The sequence below is a fragment of the Triturus cristatus genome, chromosome 7 (genome assembly GCF_964204655.1).
Source record: "Triturus cristatus chromosome 7, aTriCri1.1, whole genome shotgun sequence".
Classification (NCBI taxonomy): Eukaryota; Metazoa; Chordata; class Amphibia; order Caudata; family Salamandridae; genus Triturus; species Triturus cristatus.
In genome coordinates this window covers 1,047,078,775-1,047,095,712 of record NC_140590.1, presented here as the reverse complement: position 1 = coordinate 1,047,095,712, position 16,938 = coordinate 1,047,078,775, and the positions used below count along the sequence as shown (strand labels likewise).

At 45.1% G+C, this 16,938-nt stretch overlaps 1 protein-coding gene across 3 annotated transcripts in view; it reads right to left on the bottom strand.

Moving 5' to 3' along the window:
- LARS1 (leucyl-tRNA synthetase 1) overlaps window positions 1-16,938 on the bottom strand; it is a 497,298-nt gene that overhangs the window by 383,544 nt on the left and 96,816 nt on the right. For all 3 annotated transcript variants that reach the window (XM_085618114.1, XM_085618113.1, XM_085618116.1), the window contains one exon: window positions 2,169-2,236. In XM_085618114.1, the coding sequence (XP_085474240.1) occupies window positions 2,169-2,236 (68 nt within the window). The remainder of the gene's footprint in view (window positions 1-2,168; window positions 2,237-16,938) is intronic.

The window sequence follows — 16,938 nt, the reverse complement described above, 5'->3', positions numbered from 1 at the left end:
TGAGTGCAAACAATATACAAAAGACCATATGCAGTCTACACATGGCACCCGAAGGGGCAGTGAATGCGTCTCTGAATTTGTAGGCTGCAACAGGATGAGAGGGGTGGGCAGGGGAGAAGAGAAAGATGTTGATGTCATATTTTCTTATTAAAAGAATTATCTGGAGCCCAGGTGAGAGGGAGGAGGCATGGGGGAGGAATTGTTGGAAGTTTTAATTGTTGTGATGTTAATGTACACTTAGATAAGATAAAAAAAAGGCTGAAAACAAAAGAGAAGTTTGCGATGTTCTAGACGTTAGTCCACTAAGAGCATCATTGAAAACTGCGGCTAAACTAGTTACAGGTGCCAAACAAAATGAGCACATATCCCCAGTCCTAAAATCACTTATATGGTTGCCCCACAAAGCCCGAATTCAGTTAAAGATTGTCGTTCTGACTCACAAAGCCCTTAATTTCAAAACTCCCAGATATCCAGCGCAAAAGCTCGGACTATCCTGTGGCGATAGAGCCTCAAGAAGCGCTAACACTTTCCTCCTGAAACCACTCTTGCTTAGCAAAAAGAGAAGGGGTCACTGAGCCTTCTCTGGTGCTGCCCCAAAGATATGGAACTCTCTTCCACCGGAAGTACGTAGAATCTCGTCAACGACTGCTTTCAAACTGGAAACCAAAAGATTCCTAATGAACAAATTCTTACCTTAATTGGGCTAGTTCACCTGCTCGAAGTCTCTGATCCTACAATCATTGTACCTTCATTAGTTACTGCTCTTCCTTACTGCATATTGGTTCACCCTTCGTAACCCGATAAATACTTGCTTAATGTATTAATCTCCCTGACGTCATTTTCCTGTAATTATGTGTTCAGTCTTGTTGCTTATTCTTATTTGATGTCGATCTTGCATTAATGTCCTTCCTTCCATCCTATTGTAAAGCGCTCTGATAGCCTCCGGGATCTTGTTCGCGCTATATAAATCTTTATAAATAAAATTAATAGTTTCCCAGCTGTAAAGAAATGTTATTTTTGAGTTAGGGTGCAGTAAGTGGTTTATCATTTTGTACTTGAGAGGTCTCCCTGATCTGCCCATGCATGGAATGGTGCCAGGTGTGCACTGGCTGACTGTATGGTGTATCTACAGGGGCATCCTTGGTTAATGCCATTTACGGCCCTGGCTCCCTATCCTATTATAGGGACAAAGTGATCCGGCTCAAATGCCCATGCCCTCCCTTCAATTTTGATTTTTAAGGGGTATTGATTTCACGGTTCTCTATCGTGTAATGTTTGGAGGTAAGGCTGAGACAAAGGCCTAGTGGGCTATTTTTCCCTGTCTTCAAAATTGTATTTTCTCTTATTACCTATGGCAGGTTAGCTCTTCAAGTAGAAGTTACAAGAAAAAATCCAATAGAAATATACTCAGAAAAATATAAGTGGAACGCGGTCTACTGTTAAAGGACAACTTAGGCACCAGGTAACATCTACTACTTGGTCTTCTCCTCAAGACCCTGGCCCTCCATACCCAACTGATGCTCATCTGCATAGTTCAGATTGACTACTTTATTAACAGTAGACTAAAGAATGGATGGTCTGGGACTGGTCAGCTCTCCTTAGGGTCAACCGGACAATGATAATCCTCTTACTAGCTGCCTCATTCTCTTGCTACATGGCAGCATCTACCAGTTTATTGATAGGTACGGTCATAAGAGTTGGACTCTAGTCTGCTATATGGTTCGTATTGTAGCAACTTCTACCGTAGGTCTTCATGGTAATGGATCTAAACATACCTGACTCCAGACGAAGGCAACTTTGAGCACTTTACGGCTCCCACCACCTCCAGAACCATTCCCACACACACAACTGATGTTTAACAGTTAGCATTATGTATAGTTCTGCAGCGGTCATAGATCATGTATTCCTCTGTAGTTTACTAAATAGCTTGCATGGGTTCTGGGCTAAATGACCACGGACAGTATGGAAGAACTGACAGGATTGTAATTCTTCAAAATATCTCTGTAAATAAACACATATGAACCAAAGGATGAACAGCAGTAGAAAGGGAGCATTGTGATATTTCAAACAGCATTAATAGCAGGAATCACAAAGGAATCGGCCAAAAAAGCCATCCTGGTAAGTGTCATCAGTGCAGAAGCACAAGGATTCACTGCTGCGTTGCCTACCTCAGTTTTGGAGGGTATGGTTCCAAAATTCTCATTTTGATTAAAGTGTACTCTTGAGGTCCCACACCCTAAAAAGAAAAGCAATCATAAATACTACAGAGAGGGAATAATCACTTGCCATACAATGTTTCTACAAGTAAACAAGCATTGTCAAAGTCACTACATCTGGCACGAACAGCCAACATTTTGCCTTTGTTCAGAGATGTCATCAATTGGCGAAAATCAGATTTAAGGACAAAGGCATGGGAAGACTTAAGAAAAGTGTCAGAATTGAGGGATAGCAGGCTATTTTGGGAGGTAATAAACCGCCCATTTTTACAGAGTGAAGAAAAGGGCAATATGCTAGTGCATATACCGGGGGATACCTGGGAAGCACATTATGGAAGAATTTTTAATCCAAATGAGGTGACGTTGTCAACTCCTAATGAGGGGGTTGGCGATTTCCATTTGGAGTCAGCTCAAACGCTTAGCCTTTCACTCACTCTTTCAGAGGTAGAGGCTGCTTTAAGGAAGGGCACCATACTAAAGGCCCCAGGGCCCGATGCAGTCCCTTTAGATCTTTTTAAACACAACGTTGAGGTGTGGGCACCACTTTTATTAAATGTATGTAGAGCAATTGTGGTAGGGCGTATTCCAACTTCTTGGCAAGAGGCGGTAGTGGTACCGATCTTTAAAAAGGGTGACAAGGGTGATTCGCGCTACTACAGACCGATATCATTAATAGATGCGTCTTTTAAGTTGATGGGAAGAGTGATACTGGCACGCCTGGAAACATGGGCTGAGTCATCGGGTATTATCGTGGATTCCCAGTATGGGTTTAGGAGAGGCAAAGGAACCACAGAGCAGTGTCCTAATTTGGCTTTAATTATGGGTAAGTACATGAGGGCCAAGCATAGTTGTATCCACCTGTCCTTCATGGACTTATCCAGTGCCTTTGACACTGTATGTAGAGGTAAGTTGTGGCAAATGATGGAGACCATGGGGTTTGAAGAACCGTTGGTCATCCTGCTTCGCAGGCTGCATGCTGCCACAACAGTGAGGATTCGATTTGGACCAGGTGGTGAGAGGACAAAATCCATCCCATCTACTGAAGGTGTTCGCCAGGGATGTATCGAATATGCTACTTACCAGTATGCATCTGTTCTTGGCATGTAGGGCTGCTGACATTCATATCTGTCCATAGATCGCCGCCTAGTGTTGGGTCCGGATGATTGCACATTGTTGTCCTGGAAGGGTCTTCTAAGTATCACGAGATAGGTGGCTCCTCCCCTGGACTACAGTGCGCATGGGCATCCCCTCCATCCTTAGATTGTTTTTTTCCGCCATTGGGTTCGGATGTCCTAATCTTAGCTCTTAGAGTATTTAGGCCTACTACTCGTCAGTATTGTTTTCGTTCGGCGCCGAGTATCTTCATCGAAGTACACCAATGGTCTAGAAAGTTCTCTGTTGGATAGCGGTGCAGACTTCCCCCAGGTAAATGGTAAACTGATACCGATGTTATCGTATGCAGATGACACGGCGCTAATGACCCTCACTGCCAACAGCATGCAAACTTGTCTGAATGCCTTTGATATTTTCATGGAAGGATTAGATCTTAGGGTCAACTTCACAAAGTCTTTTGCCATGGCCTGTGGTCCCAAAGGGGTAAAATCTCGCAGGTTTATGGTGAAAGACTCAATTATTGCGAAAGTTGACAATTTTAATTATCTGGGGAATTTATTTAACAAAACGTTGAGTTGAAACATTTTAATATCAGCTCGCGCTCAAAAGGCTACACAATCTATAGAGGCCCTTTTTCGTTTTTCCAGTAAATTGGATCAAAAGCCGATTGCAGAACTAAAAACTCTATATAAAAGCAAAATGCCTCCCTGTTGCCACATACGGTGCAGGAGGGTGGGGGCTACAAAATTGTGACAAGATCCAAGTTATGGAAAATAAAAATTTATAAAGCGCCCATCTGGTACCTCAAATAGTTTCTGCCATACCGAGGTGGGTATTGATTTTGTGAGTGATATTATCCACGTCTCTCCTCTGTTGCTATGGAGCAAGGTTTGGCGGTCTGAAGAATTGAAACTCACAAAGGAAATCTTACAAGACTGCCTTAAGCTTGATTATTCTATGGAGATCCCATGGCTGTTATATGCAAGGGAAACCCTTTACAAGATTGGGTTGGGACATATATTTCAAAATTCCGAAATGGTTGGCAAAGAATCTAAGTTAATGATTAAAAACGCTTATTGTACCATGTTAGGTATGTTAAGAAATAGTGAGCATGCACTATATAATGGGGGCAAGCTGCAGCAGCAGTTTTACCTATCGAATATCATGCATACTCAATGGCGTTTTTACTTGACAAGGTTCCGTCTTAGCTCTCTGCACTTTTTTTGCTTTCCCAAAAGAAGGGGGGTGGTGTGAGAGACTACCCCCTTGCCCTTGTAATAAGGTTTCACAAAGCACTGTGCACCTCATCCTCTTTTGTGCTTTGTATAAAGATCCAAGAAACCGGTTTATCAAACCTGTTTTGTTAACCCTTGGATCCCGTTATTATAAAGAGGGTTATGAGTATTTACTGTCCTTGTCAACTCCAGCTATATGTAGTGCTGTGCTTAGTTTTATTAGACTGGCACTCAATATTAGAAATCGATATTGAACAGTATTATTATTGGAAACCTTCTGTAATAGACTACTATGTGGATTTGTATTTAAATGGAACGCACAAGCACTTTACAATATGCTCATATATGTGACCCTTTTAGTCTAAATGTATTGCAAATTTAATATGGATATATAATATGTTTTTTAAATAATTTAATGTAATCTTTTAAATCTGTGTATACTTTTATGATTCTATTTATGAATCGAAATTAAGTTTATTGAATCGAATCGACTTTGTCAATGGATATTTTATATTGTGATTTTTTTTGCAAATTGTTACTGTTGGGGAAGCTGCTGGGTCGTCTAAAAACACATTGGCTAAAAGTCATAGCATTTTTGGGGATAAAAAAAAAACAGTCCTAGTAGTCCTGACAATAAATGAAGAATTCTATCAGTAAGGATATTATCAAAAGTTTTCGGCTAAATCCAGTCCTAAAAATGAAGGCCTTCGGTTCAAAAGATTGTGAACAATGTCACATCTTTGATTGTACAGACTCACTGTGTTCCTTCCACAAGGTAGGCTGTGTGCCTTGTTTCTTCTACCTTTTTCATCCCTACACTGGCCTAACCAATTAATCACATATATCAACACCGGACTCTTACTTCCAAATCACCCATTTTTCCATGCTCACAACTACAAACAAGCTCCTCACATTTGTGAGATCACATATAACGATGACCATTTTAGCAGTGAACATGGCTCACACCCACTTTGACACCCATGTATGAACAGTCAATATCAAGTAAATTCAACATCATCCACCAACTTAACCCGCACAAATATGGTGGTGGCCTAGTCATCTCACAAAAACCACTATCTATTAATTAACCCGCCCCTGAACCTGTCGCACCTCTACCTTTGAAAACATATCTGCACGCCTCCCATTTACTCACAACTTCCATCTCATCTACTAAAATCCAGGCTATGACTGAATCTTTTGTTACTACTTCTCCAATCTCATCTCATGAACATACGTTTCTCCAACACTGAGAACAGTCACCTTTACGGGGTCAGAAAGTCATCTTTACTACTGTGAATCCTTGTTTTAACAAGTGTTTGCAATGCAATAGGTCTCGCATTACTGAATGTTTGAACTATTGGCGTTGCTAATAATAATGCAAAGCCAATAGCTCAAACTTTCAGTAATGCGAGACCTATTAAAGTTATCAGACCCTGCTGAGAAGTGCTGGTACTCCATTTCGAATTAAAGAAGTGAAGTACTCGGTATCTCTACTTGACCACCATGTATGATTCTGTGCACAACACTTATCTCACTGCAGGTCTCTTTCATCAATGAGCTAACAATGTCAATAGTAGGCACTACAAAAATACACCAGACCAGCACCTGTACAGCTGCTGGGCCACGGTACAGCAATCACTGCCATGGACACAGTAAAATTGGAAAGAAACTTTTTACCTGCCAGTAGGGATAGCGGCAGAAGCAGCTAATACAGGACCCCACACAAGACCCCCAGCTCCTGCACGGGGCTGAGGTGGTCGCCCTTGAGGAAGGCGATCAGACTCTCGGCATCGCTGCCCAATCTGGTTGCAGCAGAGCAGCTGATAATTTAAAACAATACAAGAGCTTCCCATTGTCAATGTTGTACTATGAGATACTTTGTAGGCGTATTGTTTGAGAGATGCTAATGGCCACTGGGGATAGATAAATAAGAAGACGGAATGGGAGGGATGTAAATAATGACATGGGGAATGGGAACCCTGACGGAGCCTAGATGGGAAGAAGGGGAGAAAAATATGGAGACGGGAATAAAGAGTGAAAGTCATTTTAAAAGGAACTATTTTTTGATTTAAGACTTTAAACATATGCAATCTAGCTGATGTGTTTATGTTCTTTAAGAGAAGTTAGTCATATTAAAAAAAAGTGTCATTTATTTTAAAATATCTGCTGGATAGTGTTGTTAATATGCCAGCGCATTACTCTTAAATCACTGGCCGGGCTCTATTTCCCATTAGGTTTTATTTGTGACTTTCTGAGACAGGGCTTAGTTTGTTAATTTGATGCAAAATGAATTGACGAGAAATGCAAACCACCAAACAAAAACAATGGCCTGAGCGGCTACACAGAGATGTTGCGATTGTTCATTTACGAGCCTTGGTTGATTTTGTAAAAAAATAATTTGCGGTTTTGTCAGTGGCGGCTAGTGACATTTGAAAGTGGCGGGCGTAAAAGTTAAGGATTACTTTTAGGTAGCGAGCGAGCACCGCATTTTATTACTTTCATCTTGTCAATATTTTTAAAGACTGTGGATCCCCCTATGATTGGGGCCCCATCGTACACATTTGTGAAAGCAAACGGTATGCAGTTCCTGAAGTGGACGCAGGGTGTGATAGATTAACTAAAGGGTACCAAGGTGATGTAAGGGAACTGATGTGAAAGACAGGAGTTAAGGTAACTCCTTATTTGGAAAAGAAGACCCTCACACACCCAACAAGCAGGTGTCTTGCTTCATCACCGGGTCTTTGCTCCTTATCGGGCCGGCAGGTGCAATGCCCGATCAGGCACCTAATGGGGCCTTCCTAGCGGAGATCTTTTTTTCCAACGCCGATGAGTGAGGTGTGTGTGGGGGGGAGAGTTTAATTACAATAGTGAGTGTAGGTGCAGATGAGGTGAAAGTGAGTATATTAAAACAGGGGTAGGTGATCCACTAAATAATTTTAATAAAGCATGGTCACCATCCTGGTTAAAACAAAAAATATAATCCGCACATTTCTCACCTTTAGTTATGAGAGTGCATGTGCTAGGGGGATCAATAGGTCAACATGTTTCTTGCCTTAGAATATAGTAAATGGCAATTCATCAGGACCGGGGAAAAATAATGCGGCTACCTACACCTCTTTGGTGGTGCCCACCGTCTCTAAGAGTTAATAATTGTGGACACGCATACAGCACCCTAAAAAAGTGTGGTACCGTAGATAAAAGAGCACACCCTCCTGGGCTGTGCTGTATTCAAGGCCGGGGTGAGGAAACACTAGAATTTAGTGTCGGTTCCGTAGTATCGGAAGCACCGTCCGCCTAACGTCTCACCAGCCACTGTAGTCTGGTCACAGAATCACAATTACAACTTGAAAACAGGACCACTGCCCTGTGCTCTCTCTGCAAAGAGGCCAAGGATTGGATGACCATGTATTCTTAACACATTTTTGACCGACTGACAGGTAGTGTGAGAAACTTGCACTGCTTTAAGCTTTAATTCCAGACCTATCAACTGGTGCTGGTTACTCGGTTAATTGGAGGGAGAAGTGAAAGGGGATGGCAGAGGAAAATAGAACGGAGAAGAAAAGGCAAGTAGGAGATGGAATGAAAAAGAAGACCTGTGTAAGATTTCAATGAGAAGAGGAAAAAAAATGTGGAGAGAGGGGAAAACCTGGAATAGTGATGGAGATAAATCTGTAATTATTTAAATCAAACAAACAACGAGGGAATATCACAGCAGGGCATTGTGTTGGTGGCGAGTTACAAATCCAGCATCATTTAACATAAAAGGCCACTAGAATGCGGGCGTGGGGCATGTCTGATCAGAGTTCAGTGGACAAAGGAGTGGTGAAAAAAATGTGCTGTATGGAATAAACTGAGCATGTGGCTGGAGCCTGCTGGATTAGAGGGTTACCCCGCGAGTTCAGCATTTATGACGCATTAGTATATTTCACTCAAGGGGTTCTGCATTTTGCCAACCATGGGAGATTACTTTTGCTACAGCAGCGTTAACTATGCTTAACATACACTATGTCCTATATTGTGGTTTGCATACATTACGTCAACATTGTGTGAAAAATATTTTTAAATTAAATGTTTGAGTTTCAAAAATCAGCTTGCTCACTTGTGCCAAGCGGGTAGTGTGATTATAACGCTACCGCAACGGAAGGTTGCTTTCATTTTTGTTTTGTATGCGAGGAGATTTGCCAAGAATCACAGGATGTAGTGGCACGGCAGACACGAACAGATACTGCTGTCCAGTGCGGGGTCTTGTGAGGCACGAATGTTCATGTGTCAGGTCCCCAGTCTTGTTTCTTAATAGATGGGTGATTGACAGGATTCCCGCAGGTGTTTGACAATCCTCTGCTTTAAGATCTGAGCCCAATATGAGCTGTTAGAGCTTCACCCCTCTGAAACCCGCCCCAGAGGCCTTAACAAAACCATGTAATAAACCTCTCACTCCGAAGCCGGCAGATAGGAAACATTTACTATGAACTTGCACAGAAGCCAAATTCACAACTCCGAGACATTTCCATAGTCTGAGAATGCATGCGCTTGTGCACTTCTGCAAAGTACATCTCAAGATAAAAGGTCACATACATCCACAATGTTTTTGTAACAGGACATTGTGCGCCGGCAGTCAGGTTCTATAACAAGGCACTAGGGGGTTACGTAGGTATACATTGATAGTAATCTGTTAGTATGAAGATACTTCACACATGTTGGGGTTCACTGACGAACCCCTATTTCAATGTGGCATTAAAAAAAAAAAAAAAAAAAAATCGAATAAAACATTTTCCGCTTCAACTCTTTGGGTACTGTGCACAAACATGTAAAGAAAACGGAGAGGGGGAGAGGATGTCTGGCGACTTTGGAGCTGAAGAACTGGGTTCGAGCCTGGGCGTCGGCTCAGCATCCTGTGATGCTGGGCAAATCACTTAATCTCCCTGTGCCTACCAAAAATAAATGTGTCCATCTGTAACAAAACTGGTGGTCATGTAGAGGGCGCCAATACCGGGTCAGTTTGCGTGATATAAATACGCCCCCCCCCCAAAAAAACAGCATTTGTCAGATTTTTGATAAAGAATTCAATTAAATACACACGGACTGATAACACTACACTGGGGAGACGGACACTTTGCTGCACACCAGCCCACCACGGCACAGGTAAGAGCCACTGATCCTGTACGATATACCTCCGTAGAAGGGAGATACTGAGAACGTACTCTCAGCAGCACTTCAAGGGAGACGCAGAGTCAGATCAGTCCCGAGACAAACCCTTCACTTGCTCTGGGGGCTTTTTGTTTCAGTTTCGTAGCGCTTTCCACGAGCACTAGTAACATTACACAGTAACATGTTCGTATTTTTTGTAGACACAGGGATTTTAATCGGCATCTCTGTTAAAGACATTTAAGTAATGCCCTGAGCTGCCGATTAATCTTACTGTGTCTACAAAAAATATCAATCTGTAATTGTGTAATGTTACTGGTGCTCGTAGAAAGCACTACTATAGTGAAACAAAAAGCCCGAGAGCGAGCTACTGCTAATGTGAGCAGCCTGCAGAGGAGAGGAAGCGGCTCAGCAGTGGGATCTGCAGACCGGCGCTAGGGATCCATGTTTGAGCCTCAGCGCCAGTTGAACGTCTTGTGAATGATTGTGGGAAATGTTCGCCCTAATTTACACTATAAAATCATTCATCGATATTGGAGGAGTGGTGGGGGCCCACACAATCACTATTGTAGGAGGGGTGGGGGTGGAGACCACAGGGTTAATCGCAGGAGGTGTGTGAGACGAACTTTGTGCAAAACAAAGGTGCAGCCGCCATATGTGAAGATACGGCTGGGCATGCCCGCGCTGTAAAAAAAAAAAAAAGTGGTGCGCGCGCGCACGCACGCCACAGCGAGACGTGGTTTCAGTTATCGTGTCTGTGCAAGATAATTGAAACCACATGGCCTATTTATGTCTATTAAGCGCACCAAGCGCGTAATAGACACCAATAGGCCATCGGCGGAGCAATGCACCCGCCTTTGGCCTATTGCGTGCTGGCTTTGTAAAAAGCACACACGCAAAGGCCAATAACGTGCAACAGAAGGAAAGGCACATGCTTGTGCGTGTTCCATTCCTAGGTCAGCTCCAAATCCCCGTTTTTACCTACTAAATGTCTCGCGCTGCGCGAGCACTTCTGCGCAGTGCAATGCTAGGCGCAAGACCTAAAAAAAATGGGCTCTTAGCACTTTTCTTGGGCATCAAATGTCAATTTTTTGTATATTTCTAGAGTACCAGAAGACAGTTTTCAGGTGAATGTATTCTGATTCTCCAGTGACTTTGGCCTTTGTCACAATCACCCTCGTCTCCGCACTTAATTCCTACTTGCCAAGTATGCTGACCCACCGCAACTTGTCTGCTACTGGCTCTCACGTTTGGAGGCAACGTCTCCAGCGGAACAAGAGCAACAACTGTACTTTATTTCGCCACCTACGCCCACTCAAAACGTTTTGCTTAAACATACGACAATCATCATAATATTGTTCAAAACAATATCAACACCCTTTAACATACCTTAAACTATCTGCCTAAAACCTCTTAAGTAATGTTTACAGTCTTCAACAACTTTCTCTCCACTGTCCAGGCTGTAAATGATTCCCACATGCCACCTGCCTCAGCAATGCCAAACGCAGCCTAAATTACCCAGTAACACATAAATCCCTAGCAAAAAACCTTAAACGGTAACAGGTGCACGCTGCTTAATCTGGAGACCAATGGCTGTCAAAAATATATGTTTTGCTGACAAAATTGCTATTTATGAGGAAAAAAGAAAAATAAGACTTCTATGGCACGACCGTTTATGATGTTGATTACAAAGAAATGCACTGCTCAGTGCATTACTTACTCAAACATATAACCTATCCCAGAGATGAGATTCTCCAACTCAATAAGAAACAACTCAACATGCTGAACCCCATTTTGGCTGAATCACCTAATCCGCATATTGCTGTGTACAAAGGACTACACTTGCTGCTTTTCTTAACACTGACTGTCCACAAGCATAAAACAGAAATCAAAGATGTGACAAGGTGTGTAAATTGTACCACCCGACACCCTGATAATATGCGTTTGCATCATGGACAATACGTTTTCAGGACTATTTTGTCCACAAGACAAGTAGATATTCACTTTGTGCTCCTGCATTTGAAGTCTTTTTACTAATATTTTTCACCTGTATTTACAATATTTACATTTAACAGGAGGATGACTGTGGCACCCTTAAGCTAATAGCCAATAATAAAAGTAAGTGCTGAGTAATGTTTGAAGGTCTGTGATTGCCTAGAAGCCCAGGCGTTGATGTTAGGCTGCGATTGGCAGGACTAGGGACTGAATGGTTCATTATTTCAGGACCCAGAGAAATTATCCTCATGTGTGCAGCTGGTAAGCTGTCTGTCAATTTTCATAGTGCTTCAGGAACCACGCCTGTAGGTAAGGGCTGGACACGGGGCTGCTGGTTATGGAAGGCTATATCAGTAACACAACTGTCTCGGACTTTCTCCCGAACCAAGGACCCTTTGCCTAGCATATCAAGTGGTCTCAGAAGCACTGAACTGGTAAAGTTTGACATCTGGTTTTGCCAGAGCAATACTGTGCTGTACAGCCCAACCTGAGTTTTGGTAGAAGGGTTGATGGAAGACCAGGTAAGAACAACATACAACCTGTGACTAAGTCACTGGAGGGAAATTGTTGTCATTCCAAATTCCTAGGGATGGAATTAACGTTGCACAATTTAAAAATTCTGTGAAATTACAATTGTGGCCCTATAGGAAGCAGGCTCTCTATATAGTGCACCAAAATGAAGTACACTGTGCAGAGAGTCCAGGTATCCTTTACTAGTGGACAGGGTCTTGCTCTGGCAATCCCAATGTGCTCTATATGTGGTAGTGTTCTAGGTTCTTGAGGGTCCCAGAGGCATAGGTGCACTGTTGGAAGGCTCAGACTCGGGCTGTGGGGTTCATATGCAGAGGTGTTTGTTCCAGCAGGCCGCTTGAGTGTTTGGCTCTCACCTCTTGGGGTCGACCTGGAGACAAAATAGGACAGCAGGGTCCCTCTCAGTGCTGGCCTCGGTGAAGCGGACGTCTCTCGTTGATAAGTCGGTCCTGCTGGTGCTGGTGTCCGGGCTGGACAATGAACATGTCTTGGTTGCTGCAGGGGATCCGGTACCCCGGGTATTGTTACCCGAGCGTTCCTGGTGTCTCCAAACTTAGAGGGGAGAAGCATCTGACATCCTGGAGCACAGTGACCTCCTCCTGGGCAGTTGCTGCATCAGTGGACCAGTGATCAGCAAATCAGTGAACCGGACATGTCGGCTGGTGCCTGCAGGCAAGTGGCTCATGCACTTCAAGGGAGATGCTACAGTTTAGCTAAGTACTGGCAGCCCTCAGAGGCTTTTGTAGGATGCACAGCTGCAGGACGAGTCCGGTCTTTGCAACTGTCGAGACAGGAGCAGGCAGGCAGGTTTTGGTGCAATTCCATGTGAGAAAGTGCTCTCTTTCTGCATGGTTGCCCCCACTTTTTGCTTAATTGCTGATGTACTTTGAGCGAGTGTGCCCTGGGCTCCTGCTAATCAGGTACCCAGGGCCTATGTTCTTTCCCTAGAACTGCACTTAAGGCTAAACCCAGGGCACTGTGACAAGAGAAGGCCTCTAAGGGCTGCAGCACTCATTGTGCCACTCTTCAAGGAGACAGAGAGAGACAGACAGCCCTTTTTGCAGGCTGCGTGTTTTGTTGCAGAACAAAGTGAAGAGTCGACATGGCACACACCTCTGTGTGCCATGCCTACAACTCACTGCCCTGGCATAGATCAGTTACCCCTCTAGCTGGGTGCACTCTACCAGTGGTGAGGGTACAGGTGCATGAGCCCTGTACCCCTACAGTGCCTAAGTCCATTCTTAGACATTGTAAGTGCAGTGCTGCCATTAAGAGTATATGGTGCTGAGAGTTTGTTATTACAAACTCTACAGCACCATAATGGCTCCACTGAAAACTGAGAATTTGGTCTCAAACTTCGCAGTACATTAAACCCACAGTGTGGGATTTAATGAAAAATGCAACCAGAGGGCATCTTAGAGATGCTCCCTGAAAACTAACCCACCACTAGTGTCCAGGCTGAGTGGCTGCTTTCAGCTACCACCACCAGACATGTTTCTGGACCCATGGGTCGAGAGCCTGCTGCTCTCTGGGGCCTGAAACAATGCACTTCCTGGGACGAGGTGCCAAGCCTCCTCCCACAGGATGGGCAGGGTTCACAAAGGGGAAGCTTCAAATGCTTGCCGCCTTTGTGAGCTTCCCCAGGTCACATGCTGCTTTCAGTAACTGGTCCCCACTGGTTCTGACCCCCACTTTGGGCAGGAGAACCGGCGGGAACAACAAGTGAGGAAGAAAGGTCTGCCAACCCCACCCCTCAGGTGGGGGAGGCAAGGTGAAGCACAACTCCCAGTCACGACCATCTTGCAGATGGGGGGACTCAGACAACCAGGGACATGCTCATGCTCCCCTCCCACTGGAGGGTGGCATAATAGGGGGTGTACCCACCCCTGGGAAGGGACCCATTGATCCCTGCCTTTTATCTACCTGTAACAGCCTTAAATCTAGTATTTCGGGGCACCCCTGAACCTTGTCCCCTCAGACAAGAAGAAACTACAAGAAGAAGGACTTAACAGCTGTGCAGCAGCTAACAAGAGGAAGACGCCCACTGACTTAGCCCCTGCTCTACCGGCCGGTCTCCCTCTTGAACCTGCTCCTGCGAAATCCCAGTGTGTCCTGCAGCCAGCAACCTTGAAAACCCCAGAGAACCTGCCTGCCTTAAAGCACAAAGACTTTGTCTTCCGTGAACACCGGATTTGTTCATCTGCAACCTCTGGCTCTGGCCGGACACCGCAAATCCGCCCCACTCCGCACCCGCCGTCCACGGCACGAGCTGGAGTGGGTAAATACCACGAGGAGGTCCCTCGGCTATCCTGACCTGAGATCCAGCAACTCCTGACCTGCCTCCAGCAGACGCCTGCAGCCTAAATCCGGAAGGTCCACCAACCACGACAAGGAGCTGGTAAGAAGATCCGACCCCAAAAGGCACCCCTGCAACCGACAACCCACGGCCCCGAGTGGCCAAACCGACGGTGCCTAACCAACCCCTCTCGAAGTGGTGGTCGCACCCATGAGATCTTCGTCCCCAAGCCTGCAGTGCCTTTGCAAACCGGAGGCTCCCAATTAACAAGCATTTACAATGCAATGGTCTCGGCATTGGTAAAGTTAGAGCTATTGGCATTGCTCATGACATTATTTTTGCTTATGTTTTTCGTTTTTAAAACATTTAAAAAACGGCATTGTCATGAGCAATGCCAATAGCTCTAACTTTAACAATGCCGAGACCGTTGCATTGTAAATGCTTGTTCCTTATGCAAAGAGGGCACATATTTGCTATTGGCAGCATAATTGCGATTTTTGCTACATATTTTCTGCGCTAGATTGGGTCATAAAATAGATCGATGGCATATCGATCTATACATCTCATGTGTCTGCTACCCTGAGGGGTTGGCTGAAGGGAACTCACTGATCAATAACCTGCCGAGTATCACACAAGACGGGTTTGTTCGTCCCCATGTGATATGGTTGAAGCAGGGGGCAATGGCCAATGGAAAGAAACTGGCCCATACAGCTGGGCTTCAGAACAGACCACAGCATGAATTTCAGATCTAACACAAATGGGGTGTCATTCATTGGGGTGTCATTGGAGTGCTTTAGGAATGTTAAAATGACCGCATCATTAAATAAAAAGTCAAAAACTCTCCAAAGCTGAGCGGAAATAGCTTGTGGAGTGGAGGAAGCGGACAGGTGCTCCATGACTCAAGACTGGTGGGTATATCTTTTCATTCTGGGGGCCAAGAGAAATCACAAATCTCATCACATCAGGCTAAAGTAAGTAAACCATCCAGCAGGGGTGAGAGAATTATGAAGCATTCCTAGACAATCCACTTGTGGGTGTATACTGTATACATGATCAAGATCTTTATGGCTGGTCTACACCACCAACAGACAGTCTTTGGTTCACACCGAATCGTACTGCATCACGTTAATGTACAAAATGAGTAGGGGAAGCGCGGTGTACGTAAAGAAGGCGCCACTTCATAATAACATAGGCACATTTTTGCTACTTTGAAGTTGAGCTCATTTGTGCTGTGGGTATTTTGAGTGATCTATTTTGTGCGTTTACCCGCTTCGTCCTCACTCCTCAGCGTAAACAATGGGTATATAGCAAGGACCGCATGCACGATTATAGGAAGCCTCCCAGGCGAAATAGACATGGGATGCTCTTAGCTGTATCCCATTCCAAGGAGAGCAAAGCTGGTGTCCTTGTGGATACCTCACACCGCGGCCATGCACAGCTTCTCTCAGGCAACCACTGTGATGACAAGCTGGACCAAGACAGGGGAGGCTACCGCCTTCCACTGAATGTCTGCGGGGGCTGAAATAACGTGCTTAAGGGAAACATCCTAAAACTTACCAAACCAGAGTGGGTCACTTGTTAGCAGCCGTCGTCAGTTGGCTCGGTATCTCCGGCTCTTTCCACTGGTACTTCGGACGCTTCGTACTTTCGGTTGCTGAAGCTCGATTGGGAAACGACCGTTGAGTTCTCGCGAGGCAGCCAGTTCTTGCGGGAACTCGCGCACTCTCCTCAGTCTGTGCTGTCTGTTTTCCGGTGCCTTAGGAGCCGGTGGCGGGCGAGATCTACTTCCGGTAAGGATGGCGGAGGAAGGCAATAGGCTGCCGGGCGAGCTGGGCCTAAACAGCAAGACCAGAGACACCACGCAGGAGCCAGCGTGGGAGTACGAAGGAGATCAGGTGAGGGAGCAACGCCGGGACACCACCGCCTTTCTCCGAGGCACAGCAGAAAATGCCTCGGAGAAACGCCACGTCCTTTTCGGATTTGGGGGCGTGTTTTGCTGTTGTCTCCTCCCTGAGACTTCTCGCAAAAAACACGCCCCCCGATCCGAAAAGGACGGGGCTTCAACGGAGTGACTGGACCTCTTCTCCAGTGGCTGGCCAGCATTTAAGAGGCCAGCCAATGGAGAACAGGAGAGAAGAGGGGCGGGTGCAAGCCCCTCTTCTCAAAGTCACTCCATCTCATTAAATCTCGGAGCGAGACTGCGCAAGCGCAGCCTTTCGCAGCCGAGACCTAAAAACAGGGCGCCCGACGTCGAAACAGCACCCTGCATGCGGCTGCCCGAGTGCCGCTGAGGGTGCACCCTTGGGGCTACTTTGTTTCCAAATTTGCCCTGAGCTATAGTCCAGGAGCTTTACACCCACAACCAAGTGCCTGGTTGCCAGCAGCCACCAACCGGAGGCCCCCTAAC